At 32.3% G+C, this 18802-nt stretch overlaps 2 protein-coding genes across 2 annotated transcripts; both read left to right on the top strand.

Annotated features, from left to right (window-relative positions):
- Nucleotides 1-496: 496 nt before the first annotated feature.
- LOC140961670 (transcription factor MYB78-like) lies at nucleotides 497-1848 on the top strand. The gene is made up of 3 exons (XM_073420330.1): nucleotides 497-788; nucleotides 876-1005; nucleotides 1104-1848. The coding sequence occupies exons 1-3, from the start codon at nucleotides 626-628 to the stop codon at nucleotides 1783-1785; spliced, it is 975 nt and encodes a 324-aa protein (XP_073276431.1). The 5' UTR covers nucleotides 497-625; the 3' UTR covers nucleotides 1786-1848.
- An 8758-nt stretch (nucleotides 1849-10606) lies between these two features.
- Nucleotides 10607-12119, top strand: LOC140960846 (F-box protein At5g49610). The gene has a single exon (XM_073419146.1). It carries the CDS (start codon nucleotides 10815-10817, stop codon nucleotides 11901-11903), a length of 1089 nt encoding a protein of 362 aa, XP_073275247.1. The 5' UTR covers nucleotides 10607-10814; the 3' UTR covers nucleotides 11904-12119.
- Nucleotides 12120-18802: the final 6683 nt, after the last annotated feature.

The raw sequence follows: 18802 nt of genomic DNA, 5'->3' as shown, positions 1-18802 counted from the left end.
TGTAAACATGGACTAGTAAGTTTAAATATTCCATTTTACCTCCATCGTGGAATGTATCAACTCGTACGAGAAATGAAGTGGCATAGTCAATGATCGGTAACAATTTGATTGGACAGAGAAGTCGGAGTGGATACCGACAATTCTTTTTTCAATCTCCATTCTTTCTAATTATTATATCGATATCTATGTATATATCCAAAAAAAAGAAAATTATTTTAACCATTTCCACGAACAAATAAACCATCAAAGTCAAAGTGTCAAACCCCAAAGCTGCCGTTAAACAATATTTAATGAATTTTTATATTATATAATTCGCAATTAGTAGAATAGGAAGCCCCAAGTTATAAGTGTGCGGGCGATTAATTATTTAATTAGTGCGTATATTAGCCATTAATTAGTGTAATTAATTCCCATTGCGGCTTCCCTCTCTCACATGCCACCTTCTTTCCACCATTATTCAAACTTCTCCTGCTCTTCTATATAAACCCCCTACCTTCTCTTTTTCTTCTTCCTTGTATTCAAACACCAAACCCCCAAAGATCTCTCTCTCTCTCTCTCTCTCTCTCTGTTCCATACGAAGAAATTTTCTGTGTCAAAGTTTGATCAGATTACTGTAAACAAGAAAATGGATGATCGAAATGCTAAGGTTTCAATAAATGACAGTGGAAGCGACGAGGAATTGATGGAGTTAAGAAGAGGGCCGTGGACTGTTGAAGAGGACTTCATCCTCATCAACTACATAGCCCACCATGGAGATGGCCGCTGGAATTCCCTTGCTCGATCTGCTGGTATAAATTTTAGTTCTTTTTGTTTCTTTATGGTCATCAGATTAATTTATAATGGGTTATAAATAGGACTAAGTTTTCATTTCACAGGTCTGAAGAGAACTGGGAAGAGTTGCAGGTTGAGGTGGCTGAATTATCTGCGGCCTGAGGTTCGAAGAGGAAATATAACTCTCGAAGAACAGCTTCTGATTCTTGAGCTCCATTCTCGATGGGGTAATAGGTATGATATGTTATTAATCTTAGCAAAAATCTGTAAAGTACATTCATATGTTGTTTTACAGATCAAATAAAATTTGGAACTCCTTTTTGTGTGCGTAGGTGGTCCAAAATCGCCCAACATTTGCCTGGAAGAACTGATAACGAGATAAAGAATTACTGGAGAACCAGAGTTCAAAAACATGCGAAGCAGCTGAAATGTGACGTGAATAGCAAGCAATTTAAGGATACCATGCGGTACCTATGGATGCCGAGGCTCATAGAGAGGATTCAGGCATCCGCCGCCTACGGCGGCGAAGCCGCAGAGGTGGCGGGGGCTTCTTCTTCCTCCACCACCACCACCACCACGACAGCAGATCGCCGTCTCAGCTACCAAAACAACAATCATCTTGATATTATAAGCTCAGGAAGCCAGATGATGATGCCGCCACCTGATCCTAACATGGCCGGCGGAGGTGTTCACTTCTACACGGCGGAGACCTCCAGTGCCGCGGCGTCTTCCGACTCTTTCGGGACTCAGGTTTCGCCAGTCTCCGACCTGACTGAGTGCTACAACTACCCAGTCAACGAAGGGAGCAATCAAGACTGTTATCTTGCCAATCAACCTCTGTGTTATCACAATCAATCTTTAACTAGCCCCACCGGCTACAATTTAAACCATGGTTTAGATTTCCAGGTTATGATTCAAAACTGCAACGAGTGGATGGACGGTGCTGATGCATCGGATGGTCTGTGGAATGTTGATGACATGTGGTTCTTACAGCAACTCAACAGCAATGTATAATTAGAAGAAAACAAGAAAAGAGAATGTAGAAATTAAACACAACAAAGTAATTAGAAAAAAAAAAGTGGTTCAAAATAATGAAATAAAAAATAGATATTAATTAGTTTTTCATGCAATCATTATACAAATTTTCTATTTGTATTCCTTTTTATTTTAATTAATTGTATTTGGAAGGTATAAAAGAAAATATTGGGAATTAAAAGTTTTTATTTTTTTGGTTATCATTCTTTAGAAATGTCTACAATGTATTCTTCGTCTTCTCCAATCATGCATGGATTTGTTTATATATTCATTACTATTTGTGTGAAAAATATTTTACATAAACAAATAAATAAGTAGTAGTTTATTTTCCACATGAAAATCATCATATATGAAAGGTATTATATATCACCACATATATTTGACATACTAATATACATAGTTTGTACTCGAGTCTTTTATATCACATACCATATCTATAGATCTAGATATATATGGATCAAAGTTTTTTTTTTTTTTGTTTTTTAACAGTATTGTTCGACTCTCGATTTATCTAGATTCATCAATAAACACATATCTATATATCTAGATATACATAAATCCGTGATATCGTCTTACAAAACACTTACATACGCATAAATATATATTTATGTGTATATATATATTGTTCAATTAGTGGTTACATTATCTGATTACTTAAATGTCATTGTTGCTTGTGGATTATAATAAACAGTATTTTATTGATTGTGGAGTCAGGAAACACAAGATAATGGGTCCTCTCATAGAGTAAAGCCAATCACCCATCGTTTTTAGTTATAGATAATTTATATATAGATTAAAGTGAAAATGAAATCCAGAAATGTTTCAGGAAGATGGGAATATTCTCAATTTTTATATAATAAAGTCTCCATTTACTGTGATATTAATCAAGTTACTCAAATTCCACGTGAGTGGCTTACAAGGTTACACATTTCTAACCTCATCCCCCGGCCCATTTTTAAAATTAAAGTGTATACATATATTTAATTAGTCCTATAGCGTACATAAACTATTGCATCTATATTGTATGTATGTTGGTAGCTTTGTCAAAAAATCGTAACCGATTTTCATGATATAATTCAAATATTTTAAACTGTACAAACATTCTCTCTGTTAATAAGAATCAAACGCATGACCTAAATTCTAATACTGATTATAAGACTGAGCATCCAATGTCTACCAAAAAAAAATAGTTAAACTTGTGATAATGGTTTATTTAAAATATTTCAAGCCGTGCAATACCCCAAGAATCACTTTCCAATTACTCTCCTTGACGGGATATAATAACTACTCCCCGATAAATGAATAAAAAAGATTTTATCTGATTTCCATGATTTTTTTCCCTTAAACCGACAAATTATAAGTTAATCGATACAGAAATTGGTGGAAGATTATACATTATACGTGAGGAAGTATATTAATTTGGTGTATTGACGTAAAATTAATACAAACAAATGTGACTGCATCCAACTCGAAAATTCAGAGGAGGAAAGTTTGAAAATTGTTCATCGTCACTGACCCTTTGGTCGAGTGACATCTCCACTCCCAAAGTAGGATGTATTCATGGTTACGAAAACCCACGATCCTCACCCATATATATATATATATATATATATATATATATTACCAATGAAAATAGAGAAAAGGGCGCCAAAATTTTATAATATTGGTGGCTAAATTCGAAGCTGTCATTTGGAAAATTGTCGCAACGAGATTTGATCAAGAGCAAACCGACCTCATCTGATTAGAGATATTCGATGGTTGACAATATTTTATTTCATTTTCGTTCAAAGATTTGATGTACAATCTTTCAAGAAAATGGTTTCGTGCAAGTTTTGGGACCACCAGTAGCATTGTAAACTTAAATTATTTAGATTTAGAAAAGAGATTGATAATAATTAATGAACCCAATTGGACGGAGGGGGACTTTAGAATTGAAAACGTGATGCAATGGTATATTAATTTAAGAGTATCTCTTGTGAGACGGTCTCACGAATCTTTATCTGTAAAATGGGTCAACCCTATCGATATTCACAATAAAAAGTAATACTCTTAGCATAAAAGTAATATTTTTTTTATGAATGACCCAAATAAGAGATTCGTATAAAAAAATACGACCCGTGATACCGTCTCACATAAGTTTTTGCCTTATTTAATACACTAAAAAAATGACTCGGTAGAAAATTTAGAGATTACATTCAGATTAACAATTTCGGAGTTAGATTTTTTAACAAAGTTTTATAATAAACCAAACTAATTACTTATGAAAGATTTTTTTTTTGTTATTTTATAGTTATATTATGAAAGTTTAAAATGATTTATATAGGTTACAACTTGAGTTTTCATTTTCGTAATCCGAAGATGAAATATGAATTAAGTAGTTATTACAATAGTTTATTGTGCAATCATATTTGTGAAAGTTTCGGTCCGAAACACGAGAATATATATATTTATATATATAACAAACACGATATATATACATATATGAATTTATATATAAATTTATACATAAAATAAGACTTGTAATAGTGATCGTCCATCACGTTCATATGTCCAAATTATATATTGAATTGTGTTATTATTCTCTTCATGTCTCATTAGGAAATTGTTTTTATTGGGCACGTCAGTCATCGAAATACATCATAATTCTCAGCTCACAACAGTTGATCTTCTCTCCATATTATTAATTCCACACGTTTCTCCCACACAATCAACTCGGATAAAATAAAATTAAAATTTAATTTTTTTAAGATTGTATTTTTAATCATATATATTTATTTTTATACGATTTTGATCATATATGAATAATTAATAATTTCAGATACATGTTCAAGTATTATAATATATTAAAGATTCACAAATAGTTCCAAAATCACCCGCATCTGTTCTACTTGGTTGGTAGGATATACGAAAATTTACAACTATATATTTGACCAAACTGTCCTACTTGATTGATAGGTCGATCGATTTTTTATTTTATTTTATTTTATTTATTTGGGTTAAAAGTCTGCCACATCTTAAGCTAGCAATCTCCATAGATTTGACTAGACCAAGATAGTAGTTGGCGATTAAACCCTATCCTACCATTGTAGTGACTACAAAAAAATCGGATCCGACCGGATCGGAGGAGTCGGCCTCGATCTTTTTGGACATCATATTAGTTGATAAAGCGTTCATATAGTTGTACATAACATATAAGATTGCGGTTATATGAATCTCACCTCATTGTCAGTTGTTCTACATCGGTTGGATAAAATACTTGAGAGTTGTATATACGAGCTTGAACTATCCTCCCCTCTTGAGCTGGCTTTTGGGGTTGAGTTAAATCCAAGTTCCAATTTTAACATTGTATCAGAGCTCAGGTTCTACCGTTATGTGTTGGACTGCCTATAGTTAGGTCATCCGTTCTGCCCATAGTTGAGTCATTTGTAAACTTCACGCTTCATATTTCATTCCTGAACGTGAGGAGGTGTGTTAATTGTCCCACATCGGTTGGATAAATAACATGGGAGTTGCATAATAGATTTGGACAATCATCTTCTTAGAGCTAGTTTTTAAGATTGAGTTAGGTTCAAGTTTCAATCTTTAACACTCATTGATACGTATGCACATGAGAAGATTTAAAAAAAATTGTTAGAATTAAATTATAGACATTTAAAATGATTAGCAAATGACAGAAAGACGACTATTTTAGTAGTAGATGTTATGAAAGATAGAACAAGAAGAGGTAGGAAAGGAATGAAAAGGGCGGCGGCGGGAAATATTCTAGGCAGCGTGCCTTTTCGAGAAAGCCGTCACAAGTGGTCCAAAAGTGTACTGGTGTTAGAAACTTGCCACGTTTACATTAACTAATATTTCAGAAAATTATAATTAATTTTTTAAAAAAATTTTCAATTTAATTTAATTGGGATGGCTTCCTAGACGGAAGCACTAACAGCCGCAACTATTGAAAATTTGGAAAAGTCTTTCGATTGATATATATATAATTTTATCACGTCGAATATGTGTACGTTATTTCAATTATATTTATATAAGTATTTACGTACTATAGATGTTTATAATATAAAAAATATACCCGAAGTTAGATCTTTTAAACATTCATTATGAGAATTTACGTAAGTACATCAGATGTAATGTTATTTTATTAAATGTACAGTTTCATCACATCCAATAAATAGACGCTATCTCAATGAAATTCACATAGATGTCTACAGTTAGATCAATNATATATGATATATCTGATTATTAGGTAATGTATGTGACACGCAAAGTGTAAGCTTGGTTAATATGATGATGATACTTATCTCAATTCGAACTATTAAACTCGATGTATTTGCAAAATATATACTGGAAATATTTGCTCCTTCTAATTTTTAACTTATTTTTTTTAATTTCCTAAGATAGTATATTTCAAAATTTTATGAAATCTGCTAATTTGAAAATTAATGTTTCAAAATCATCGCCCCCGGTATAGACATAACTACACGACAGGCTCCTTAAATATTTACTCTTCATATGTCTATCGGCCTAAATATTAGTTAATCGAAATTATTCATGAGTGACTCAAATGAGAGATCTGTCTCACAAAATTAATTTATGAGACCGTCGTCTCACAAAATTTTTTGTGATGTAAATCTTGTGAATAATAAATTTTATATTTTGGTTATGGTATTTTCTTTACTTCACGGAATAGCCTGAATATTTGTACATAAATTATGTCTAAGAATTAGCATACATTCACCACCACAGAACCACTAATGCAGCTTTGAATTTTCGTCCACCAAAGCTAATTTTGCAATGTTCAAACTTATTCACAAATGAATGAGCGGTCCTAGAAAAAGTCTGAAACCTTATCAATCAAATCAAGTTTTGGCCTAATCAGAACGAACAACTAGAACGTTTTTTTTTTATTCAATGTCAAATGTAACTTTATTCATTTTACTATTTTACCAATTTCACTCTTACAATTATTGATAATCATAATATTTGTCTCATGAATCTTTATCTATGAGACTGATTAATCCTACCGATATTAACAATAAAAAGTAATACTCTTAGCATAAAAAGTAATATTTTTTCATGGATGACCCAAATAAGATATTCAACCCACGAAATTAATCCGTGAGACCGTCTCACAAGATTTTTTGTGTATTTTATAATATAAATCCAACTAATTAAATATTTTTATTAGTTTTATTTTTTAACTAATTGAATATTTTTAGTAGTTTTTTTCAAAATAAAAAAAAAACTATACAAGTACTTAACGTATACATCAGAATACTAATTTACATTAATTTTAAAGATCCCCTATTATATATACACACGCATTAAAATATTAATAATCAAGTCGTGAAAATCAAAGACTGAATATTAAATATTATTGCAATGTCTGAATAAAAAAACGTTGATGATCATAATATTGCAGAAACTTACATCATTGAGTCAAAACTAACTGTGTTAGGAGGCTAGCTAATTTACATGGTCACAAGGTCTGCTGCTCTTCAAATTAAATAATATTTAATTAATCTAATCTCCTCCTAATTCTACTTATCATTCATTGCCTTAAAAAATTTTAATTAATTTTTTCAGAAGAAACCAAGTCTTGCCCACAAGTATTATTTTTATTTTTTTATTAATATTTCATATGTCCCTTTTCTAATTTCATTAAGATGCATTGAACCATAGAAAGATTTAAAATTTTTATCTAGATTAATTGAAAATTATGTATCGTTACCATTATTTAAAACTTTCAAGGTTATTTTTCTATACGATCATTCTTGTTCGAATTTGAGTTTTTCTTCTGTTGAAAGATGTTTATCTGACTGTTTCGTAGCAGGTGACAATCGTGTACTTGTTTTAGGACGCGAGAGGAGGTGAGTTAGAAAACATTCAGACTCTTGCTTCCACAAGTTATATGGAGTAGAATTTATTTAAGATGTTATTACGTAATCAACAGTGTATACCTAATGCAAAATCAATTTTTTGGGAAAAAAGTTATTCAGTCATTTTATTCATATAATAAAACCAAATTAGCCATATGTAGCAGCAGGGATTTTGATAAGCCTCTGGACCCCCACATTTCTATATTAAGACATTTCCAGAGTATGACTGAAACATGTCAGGGGGAAATAATGATACATCAATAAAACAAATTTAAGAAAATGTTGAGTATATATTTGATGAATAGGTATATTGTGAGACGATCTCACGAATTTTTATCTGTGAGACGAGTTAATCCTACCGATATTCACAATAAAAAGTAATATTCTTAGCATAAAAAGTAATACTTTTTCATGGATGACCCAAATAAGAGATTCGTCTCACAACACAAGTTTTTGTCATACTTTAAAAGTACACTTAGTCTCATATTTTGTATTTAATAAATTATAAAAATATTTTTGAATTCGATTATATTTTTTTTTCCTATTCTTTATTTTCCATGAAAAATAAAAATATCATTTTGTGTGTCAATTTAAATTTACATTTAGTCGTGACTCAAAAATTTATATTGATACCTATTTTAAAATTATTAAAATTTTAAACTTCCATTATTAGTTATTATTGATTTTCTAAGCAGTCAACAACTAACTTGAAGTCTGTTTGGTTAGAGAAGTTAAAAAACTAAATTTATTTAATAATTTTTTTTAAATATAATATTGTCTGGTTACAAAAATATTTTAAAATAACAGTTCAAAAATATCTTTTTAGAAGTTATAGTTTCTGATTTTTGGATTTCTGCTTCTGCTTATATTTAAAAATAAAAACACTTTATAACATTTATTCAAACCCAAAAATCGTTTTTTTTTTAATAAAAAAAAAAACTTTAAAAAGCTGGAGTTATTTAAGTTTTTTTATAAACAAATTACAAGTTATTTATCCAAGTGATCGGATTTTGAACAGAAAAAAACGAAGAAATTGTTCGAAAACGCATATTTACGAAACTAAAAGTGGTGAAAGTCGAAAGAGTATATTTCTTGTGAGACGTTTTCACGAATCTTTATCTGTGAGACGAGTCAATCCTCCCGATATTCACAATAAAAAGTAATACTCTTAGCATAAAAAGTAATATTTTTTCATGAATGACTCAAATAAGAGATACTCTTAGCATAAAAAGTAATACTTTTTCATTGATAACCCAAATAAGAGACCCGTCTCACAAAATACGACCCGTGAGACCGTCTCACACAAGTTTTTGCCAGATCGAAATAACCACTTCTAAAATCCTTTTAGGTTGTCATGCACAACAATAATCACGATTTAATTAAATCGAATCGAATACCCTACCCGACCCGAGCGGTGTGGTTATCAATTTGTGTTTTTAAATTGAAAAACAATACATATTAAAAAAGTAATTAGGAAAGCTAGCAGCCTAATCTCTCGAATACTTGGTCTGAAAATGGCTAAAAAAAAAACACGAGTCAAATTAAAGACAAGAATTAATATATTTAAAACTTTTACAGCTATAGCCAATCATGCTCTTACTTTGAATTAATTGAACTACTAATTTCAACTGTTTAATTCTATTTAAATAATAATGTATAAACGAACAAGTTGCATTTCTTGTTCTCGCCCGCCTTCCTTCTCTTCCATTTATAAATGACAAAGTACTTTAATAATTTTTTTTTAATGGCCAACACAGTTATTTACTAGTGTTCTAAAAAGTTCGATTAAGTCTCACTTAATCTTGCTTAAACTTGAAGCTTCCCTAAAACGTTTCGCTTCGATCAAAAGAGGGAAAAAAAAACGATCAAATATAGATTGATCATATACACAAATTAGCTATTTTATTAATTAATGATGCCAGTAATATATATAATCATGCTTAAAACGATTAAGTGTGACATTTTTTAAAAGAAAGGTTGATGAACAATTTATAGCAAGTAATGCCAGTAATATACAATATTGGATGGTTAAGTATAGCGACAACAAATATACGGTAAATATTGATACTTTATAACCTACATGAAATATTAATGCTAATATTTTAAGTATTCCAATTAAATTTGGTTTGTATTTGATGACATGAGAGATGAAATGTATTGAATGTAGGCAAAACTTGTGTTAGACGGTCTCACGGGTCGTATTTTGTTAGACGGATATCTTATTTAGGTCATCAATGAAAAAAATATTACTTTTTATGCTAAGAGTATTACTTTTTATTTTGGATATCGGTAGGGTTGACCCGTCTCACATATAAGGTCTCTTGTGAGACCGTCTCATAAGAGACCTACTCTGAATTGGAATTGACAAAAAATTCATGCATTACACTTACATTTATTATATTTATACATTACCTACTCCATTTATTTTTTTGAGAAAAGTAAATTAAAAACGTTTTTGTATGCTTAAGTTCGTATTAATCTTGTTTAAACTTAAAAGCTTGAAGCTTCGCTCCCACGTTTCAACGCGTTTCAAACTTTTTAAAACCGTACTATTTACGCTCTAATTTGATATATAAAATTTATTCACCGAGTGGAGTGTATATAATATAAAAATAAAACGTAAAAACTTCACTCATAATTTAGTAAACATTAGTTGATGACTCAATAATGCGCCATAAAAATTTAAGAAACTCTCTTACACGGTAATGAAACTTCTTCTAAGAAGATTATATAAAAAAAAAAAAACAAAGAAAGAAATTCTCACTATGAAAAGAGGCCAATACTACTGGTTTTGCTTGTGGGCCAAAATCGAGCCCATAAATTTATGTTTGGGCCTCAAAGGGGAAATCTTTTTGGGCTTTCCATATCTTATGGCCTAAATCGTCAAGACAAAAACGCTATGTTCTTTCATTGTGCCAACCTATAATTTTACGTCATTTTTCATTTTGCCTAAAGTAATCCAAAGATGTGGAAAATTTTTCATCTTCATCCTCATTCCAGGTGTTGCAGAGATTTCACCGAGTCGTAAGAGTTCTTTTTTAGGGCAAACCGACGCTCCTGATGTTACGGAATCGGGTATGTGTTTATTGGACCATTTCTTGATTATTTTTTAAAATCGTTGAATACGAGATGAATCAACGCGATTCGAAATGTGGGTTTTTCCCTGATGAAATTGTACTTCAGATTCTTGCACGGTTACCCGTTAAATCCCTTTTTAGAACTAAGAGTGTTTGCAAGCTATGGCACAAGTTGACATCGGATGTATACTTTTTGAAGCTGTATAACAACGTTTCTATGATAAATCCAATGGTGATTGTGGAGGTCAATGAATCCTCATCGGAATCAAGGTCTAGTTTGATTCTTTTTGATAGTTTCAGGGGCGTGTCTGAACTATCACTTGATTTTGTTAAGGATAGAATCAAGGTTAGAGCATCTTGCAGTGGAATGTTATGTTGCTCTAGTATTCCTCATCGAGGTGTTTATTATGTTTGTAATCCAATGACGAAGAAGTATAGGTTGCTTCCTAAGAGTAGGGAAAGACATGTCACTAGATTTCATCCTGATGGTGAAGCTACACTCGTGGGCTTGGCTTGCGATTTGTTCACCCAAAAGTATTATGTTGTTCTCGCGGGGTACCATCGATCATTTGGGCATAGGCCGGAGAGGACATTTATATCCATGATTTATGATTCGGAGTCAAATAAATGGAGAAAGTTTGTTTCTTCACAAGAAGATCGTTTTACCCATATGAATCAGAATCAAGTTGTGTTCACTAATGGCGCCTTGCATTGGCTGACTGCCAGTTGCTCTTATGTTCTTGCTCTCGATTTGGATTCTGAAATATGGAGGAAAATTGAATTGCCTAACCCACTGACCAGTGGAAATGGAAATCGGATCTATTTGTTGGATTCAGATGGGCACTTGTCTGTGATTCAAATTTTGGATGGCCAGATGAATATTTGGTTAATGATTGATTATGTGACTGAAGATTGGAAATTAGCGGATAGTGTAAGTCTTCTTTGCATTAGAGGGATGGTTCCAGGTATTTTTCCAATAAGTCAGAACAGTGAATACGTGTTTCTTGCGACTTACAAACAGGTTTTGGTGTATAATCGAAACTCACGAGTTTGGATGGAGATGTATTCTGTGAAGAATGGTGCCACCCTGCCTTTGTGGTTTTCTGCCTATTCCTTTCGGAGCACAATTTTTTCTTGCTAGAAATGCGTGGGTAGCTTATTTGTTATCATCAATTGAATTGTATGTATGTAAAACTCTCGTCGTGGGATTGGCTAGTCTTCAACGTGGATGTCTGAATTCCGGAGGTCTTCCACATATTTGTTAACCATTGTAGACATCTGTCAGGAATTTGAAGTGGCTCCGTATTATGTATATATTTTGTTTAGAGAACAAATATGGAATGCTCTCTGTTGGTCACTGCTGCACACCTTGATAATTTCTCCAGTGGTCTTGGCTTTGTGGATTTATGATTTTAATTTGGCCTAATGTTAAGACTATCCTTTTATATAATACATTCACTTAGTTAAATTAAATAATTCTGAATCACGAAAGCATACTCTTGCATCTGGTAAATATAATACATTTACTTTATTGAAGTGCTAATGGAACGTCTTTGGCTCAAGTCTCTGTAATAGACTTGACTCCCGTTTGTTAGACTTATTTCGAAGTTACACATACCTCTTGATTAACCGAAAGTCGAAGTTACACATACCTCTTGATTAACCGAAAGATGACCTCTGGACCTTCTGTTTGAGATACCCCTCATCACCCTTTCTTCCACCTGCACCTGCATCTGCAAGTGCAGCAGCTGACGCCTGCCATATGAAACTCAATTGCCACAGCTCACATGTTATTAACGTGTTTCTAAATAGCTGTGAAAGTCTACTTGAATTCAACGTCACAAGATGTTTTCTTCCCTGGCAAAATGTGATCCTCGCTTTACGAGGAAGAATGAATGCTTTTCGTAGCACATCATGGCACTTGATTGTTGTATGTTGTTTCTCTTAAGAAGTGCTAATCACTATTGATTAATGATTTATGTTTTGCTGTTGTTTTCTGCTAATGCTGATTTCAAAGGGTGAAACAATTGTTTTTAGAGTAGGGCTGGTCTCACGAATCTTTATCTGTGAGACGGGTCAATCTTTCCGATATTCAAAATAAAAAGTAATACTCTTAGCATAAAAAATATTATTTTTTCATGGATGATTTAAATAAGAGATCCGTCTCACAAGATACTGACCCATGAGACCGTATCACACAAGTTCTTGTCTTGTTTTTATCATGTTTTTATGGCATAAGCTTTTCATATTATAGAGCATCCATTTGGCTGCCTTGCAGTATATATCAGAGCATATCTATGATATTAATGTTGTCTTGTTGATCCTTTATTTCGAAATATATACATTTGCATTCTTGAAATAGAGATTTTGATTCGAGGTGGTTTAATTTTTTTCAATATGTTAGCTACTGTCATTTTTAGGCTCATCTTGATGATTTTTTTTTTTTGGAAATCGTTTTTGATGAAACTTAGCTATATACGTTGTCGAATACTGGTTGCTTAGCTTAAAGGAATTTTTTTTCGGTTTAATACTCTCAACTAGCCCGTATGCGTTAATTTTTCAGTAAGATAAACTTGTACGATGAATAAATTGTCACCATTACATTTTGTCTAACTTAAGCAGATTTAAAACCTTTTTTTGCTTGGCGTTTGACACGCAAGTGATTGTTTCTTAACACATTTGATCTCATGGTTTTTCTCTTATCGGTTGTTCGATCAACTAAGTTTTAGCGATTTAACAAATTGAGTCGAACTGAACTGATACTGAGTTAAACTGAAAGTATTATAAGACGAAATTCGTTTGAAGCTTAACTGATATCTAGATCTACCCAATTGGTAGCAGAAAACCTATTGAACTAAAATATAGTTGAGTAAATAGAGAAACGTTATCTAAAGACTCATTTAGATTACTCAGAGTTGCAAAAATGAATTATTGGATAAAGTTTTCCGTATCAACAATATCTAAATTGTCAGAAATCCACGGGCACTATCTACAGTGTATTTAATTTCATATGTTTATGCAAATTGTAAATCCATAGATTGTGCTACGCGTTCCTATTTTCAACCATTCTTTCGACTTCATTCACAATTTAAAAATTATCATCAAAGTTATTTAGACTTCAATAATGATGTAAAAACAATAGCACAATAAAAAATAATGCAAAAGTCGAATGTTTAATTATATAAAACAAAGTTTAGGGATATGATCATATTAAATCCAAACAAATAAAATAGTTTAGTCCTAAACATCATCATGAACTAACCAAAATCACAATTAAACGATGTTTCTAAAGTAAATATATAAGAAGAAGAACAAGAACTAAGAGTGTTGCAAGAAATCTTCATTTCATGCTCGATTCCTTGACTACAGGTCGTATTCTTCTCTCCTTGTGCTCCTTGGTGGCTGATAAATTCTCCAAAATTATTAAAAATTCTCTCCAAAATCGTGTATTAGGACTTTCCAAGTAGATGATCATCAAGAAAGTTGGAAAGAAATCAATGCAATATTTTTTTTCTTCCTGATCGCGCTGAGGCGAACAAATTCATCCGCCCCAGCACGCTATACTTGCAAAGATGATCAAATTTTCTTAGTTTGTGCGCTAGGGCAAACAATTTAGCTGCCACACTGCGCCTGGCTCGACTTTTGGGTATGTTTTCTTCATGTATATGCTGGGACGGACGAACACACCTTCTTCAACTTTAGCCTCTGCATTCCACCTTTCTTGATCACATTATCTACAATTCAACCCAAATAAATGAAAAAATTATACATAACATATAATAAACAACTAAATATAGACACAATTTAAACGAAATATGCAAGAATAAGACTCAAAATGGCAGAATAAAATACACAAAGACCACACATATCAGCTAATGGTTACTTAGTTGAATTTCATAAAAATGTCTATTTGATTAAGGATGCCAACAATCAAACCCTACTTTCAAGAATTAGAAATGACAATATCTATAAGATTGACTAGAGTAGTAACTATCTAGCCTCACCGACATGTTTTGTGGCAGTTAATCAAGATAAGCAGAAGTTATGGCATAAAAAGCCAAATCACCTTAATTTTAGATCTATAAACAACTTACATAATCTGAGTTTGGTCGATGGCTTGCCTAGCTTAAAATTTTTCAAGAATCATGTATGTTCATCATGTCATGTCAGCTAGGTAAGCATATGATATCTAGTTTTAAAAACAAAGGTAACAAACAAACTATTTTTCTCAATTTACTTGGATTATATTTTAAAATGGTAAAGATCGCACCAATACTCAACTGATTAATTTTTTTTAATGCATTCAAAATGAGAAATCAAGTTCAGTAAACAAGATAAGAAGTGATCGAGGAACTGGATTTGCTACCAAAACTCTTGAGTCCTATCTGTCAGAACAATGAATTCATCATGAATACTCAGCTGAACGAACAAAACCTTGAAAGAAGCTGCTAAAACTATGTTTGTTGATTCAAGAATCTCACAAAGATTTTGTGCAGAAGCCATCAATATAGCATGCTACACTCAAAATTGAACAATGATCAACAAGAAAGCTGGTAAAACTCCATATAAGATATGGGATATGAGTAAGCCTAATCTGTCATATTTTCATATTTTTGGATGCACATGTTACAATCATAATAATGGTAAAAATTATTTGACTTTGTTTGATGTTAAATCATGTATTGGTATTTTTTTGGGATATTCTGCCGTGAATAAGGCCTTTAGAGTACTTAACATAAGAACTTCAAATGTTGAATAAACTGTGCATATTTTTAATGAAACACATTTGACAAACAAGCAAACTGACCTAATTGATCTAAGTAATTAGATGTAATATATCAATCTAGATAATGAAAGTGAAGATGAGATAAACATAAACCAGAGAACTCTTTAGTCACCTAAACAGAGATACTAGATCAATACGTTAGACTCGGTGAGATTTTTTATGACCAGACTGATCTTAACCAAGCCGATTTAAACCAAACTGATGATGTTTAGAATGTTGACAATCAGACCGATGAGAACCCAACTGGGGTAAATCAAATTGATCCTACTCCAAAGAATATTAATAATAACCCTTGGGGTCCATGTCACATATGAATAAGAAACATCCACCATCACTGGTAATTGGCAACCCCTCAACCCCTTTAAGGACAAGAAAACAGATGCTAAATGAGTTATAACATGCTTCTTTTATTTCACAGCTTGAGCCTAAAAATTTGATGAAACATTGATGGACAACAACCGGATAGAAGCAATTCAAGAAGAACTAAATCAATTTAATAGAAACAAAGTATGACATTTGGTTCCAAGACCAACACATCAATCAATCATTGGAACTCGATGAGTCTATAGAAATAAACTGAATGAAGATGGATCTGTGATTTGAAACAAAGCTAGAATGTTTGCACAAGGCTTTAGACATGAAGAAGACGTATATTTTGATGATACCTTTGCACCAGTAGCCAGAATGAAAGCAATCGGAATTTTTCTTACATATACTGCCTACAAGAATTTCAAAGTTTACCAAGTGGATGTAAATAAAATATTTCCAAATAGTCAACCGCAAGAAAAAAAGGTATGCTGAACAACCACCTTGTTTTGTTAAACATATTTTGCCTGATTATGTATTTAGATTAAATAAAATTTTATATGGTTTAAAACAAACACCACGAGCCAGATATTACACTTTATCATATTTTTTGCTTGATCGTGGTTTTACATCAGATTCAGTTGATAAGATCTTATTTAATTTTGTTAAAAATGTTCATACTCTGCTAGTTCAAATTTATGTTGATAATATTATTTTCGATTCTACGAATTCAAAACTCTGCGAGAAGTTTGATAAACTTATGCAAGATATATTCGAGATGAGCATGATGAGAGAACTGATATTATTTCTTGGTTTGCAAGTCAAGCAATTAAATAAGGGAATTTTCGTTAGTCAGACTAAATAAACCAAAGAATTGTTGAAACGATTCGGCATGGAAACATGTTCTGCTGCAACAACCCCATGAGTTCATCAGATAAGTCTCAAATCCTTACAGATAAGACAATAGTCAGTTACTCTTTGAGTCTTGCTAACTGTCAACTTAGTTCTATAGCCAAACTGTCAGATACACTCTTAGTTTAACTGATTTTATCATTTCATAGTTAGCTTTAATGACTTATTTTATTCCTCATTAAGTCTTTTCAGAAGTGATCTAACTGCTTGATTTTATTTATTTCATCAAATTCATTGGTTGGTTCATACATTTTTTAAAAAAAATCGTTCATAAGAAGCTGTCACGTGTATTGTCCGTGAAATTCAAAAGGTCACACAAAGTTAGTATCTTGTTCTTTCTTTACCCTCTTCAAACTCTCTTAAATATATGTGAATTTCTAGTGTTCTTTTCGATTTTCGATTCTTTAACCACTTTCTTTTGTCGAAATTATACAACAAAATGGTCATATCTGCTACTCCCGTTTATATCATGAATGCCCTAGCAATTGATTTTGAGTATATTTACTTAATGGAAAATCCTGCTATCACTAAAGTTTTCAAGTCAATCGAGTCACATGGACTTAGAGTCTTTCTAAGTTCATATTTGGAAATTTATGTTCTAGAACTGAAGAATTTCTATTGCAGATGTGTCGTCACTGATGATGTAAAAATCATCATGCCTCTATGAGAAATGGTTTTTCTCTACACTATTTTCAGTTATCCTTTGAAGGGATTTCTGTTGTTTATGAAGTGTCTCAAAAGGCAGTTAAGGAATACAAGATAAGTTTTCTGCATCCAACAAAGCTATCAAGACACCATGACTGAAGAAAGAGATGAAGCTAGAATATCAATTGCTTGCTAGCATAGTGGCTAAGTTTCTGTTGGCCAAGGGAGATTCATTTGCTGCCATTATTGCTGAGAAATTTCTGGTCATGACTGCAATTATAGCCAAAATGAAAGTCAACTGGTCATCCATTCTTTTCCAGACTCTGAAAGCTATGATTCAATCGGAGAAGCAGTCTCCTGGGTTTGCATTTCCCCTCTCAAGATTTTTTGAAGATGCTGGAGTAAATCTCAGTGACCCAATCACCCTCTATAAGTTCAAGGCTTTAAATGCCTCCAATATTGTATTTCTCAGGCCAAAAAAATAAGCCCTGAACATCTCGATAGCTGAGCTGTTGCATGTTAAGAAAGAGATCGGAGAGGAATTGGCTAAGACCCAGAAGACATCAAAGAAGAAAGTTAGTCATACTGAGGTTCCAAAGACAAAAAAGATACCGGTCCTAATGATGTCCAGTGACTCTGAGATTCAAACTTCTAATCTTCTTCCAAAGAAGTCAAGGAATTTGAAAACCAGACCTGTATCTACTACACTCAAGAGTCTTGCTGTATCCTAAGAACCAAGTGTTACGAAAACTGATGACAAGACAATTGACAAGCCAACAAAGAAATTGAGTTAATATTCGTGCTGCCCCTCCAAGGCTTATTCCATGCCATATCTCTCTCATATGGAGTTGTGATCAAGGAACTAGTTAAATAAACCAAGGCAGGATTATATTCTACCTTTTCCACGAAACCAATTTCTGAGAAAGAAAATGAAAAAGTGATTGATAAATAGGTTGAGTTTAGAACAGTCACCTTCGCCAATAAACTGAAGAAGAAGACTTCTCTAAATAAGTTTATTTCTCTTGAGAAGACAATTATGAAACAAGTCAAGATTGTGTGATTGCAGAAGCATTTCATCACATATTTGGAACATAGATTTACTGAAGAATCAGTTAGACTACACAGAAAATATTCTCTGAAGAATCAGTTAGACTACTCAGATTTACAAAGTTGAATTATTGGATAAAGTCTTCCATATCAACAGCCTCTGAATTGTCAGAAATCTACGAGCACTACCTACAGTGTACGAATTGTCAGAAAGGACAATGACTTGAAAAAGACAGGATTAGCGACTGCCTTATTTGGAACACATATACTATTTGATTTTACTGACCACTGGCTCCAAGTCTATAAATAGAGAAACTTGTAAATCATTTAAGCTCTCTGAAATC

The sequence above is a fragment of the Primulina huaijiensis genome, chromosome 16 (genome assembly GCF_012295235.1).
Source record: "Primulina huaijiensis isolate GDHJ02 chromosome 16, ASM1229523v2, whole genome shotgun sequence".
In the NCBI taxonomy this organism is placed as follows: domain Eukaryota; kingdom Viridiplantae; phylum Streptophyta; class Magnoliopsida; order Lamiales; family Gesneriaceae; genus Primulina; species Primulina huaijiensis.
Note: the sequence above shows the minus strand (reverse complement) of the source record. Positions and strands in the feature narration are given on the sequence as shown.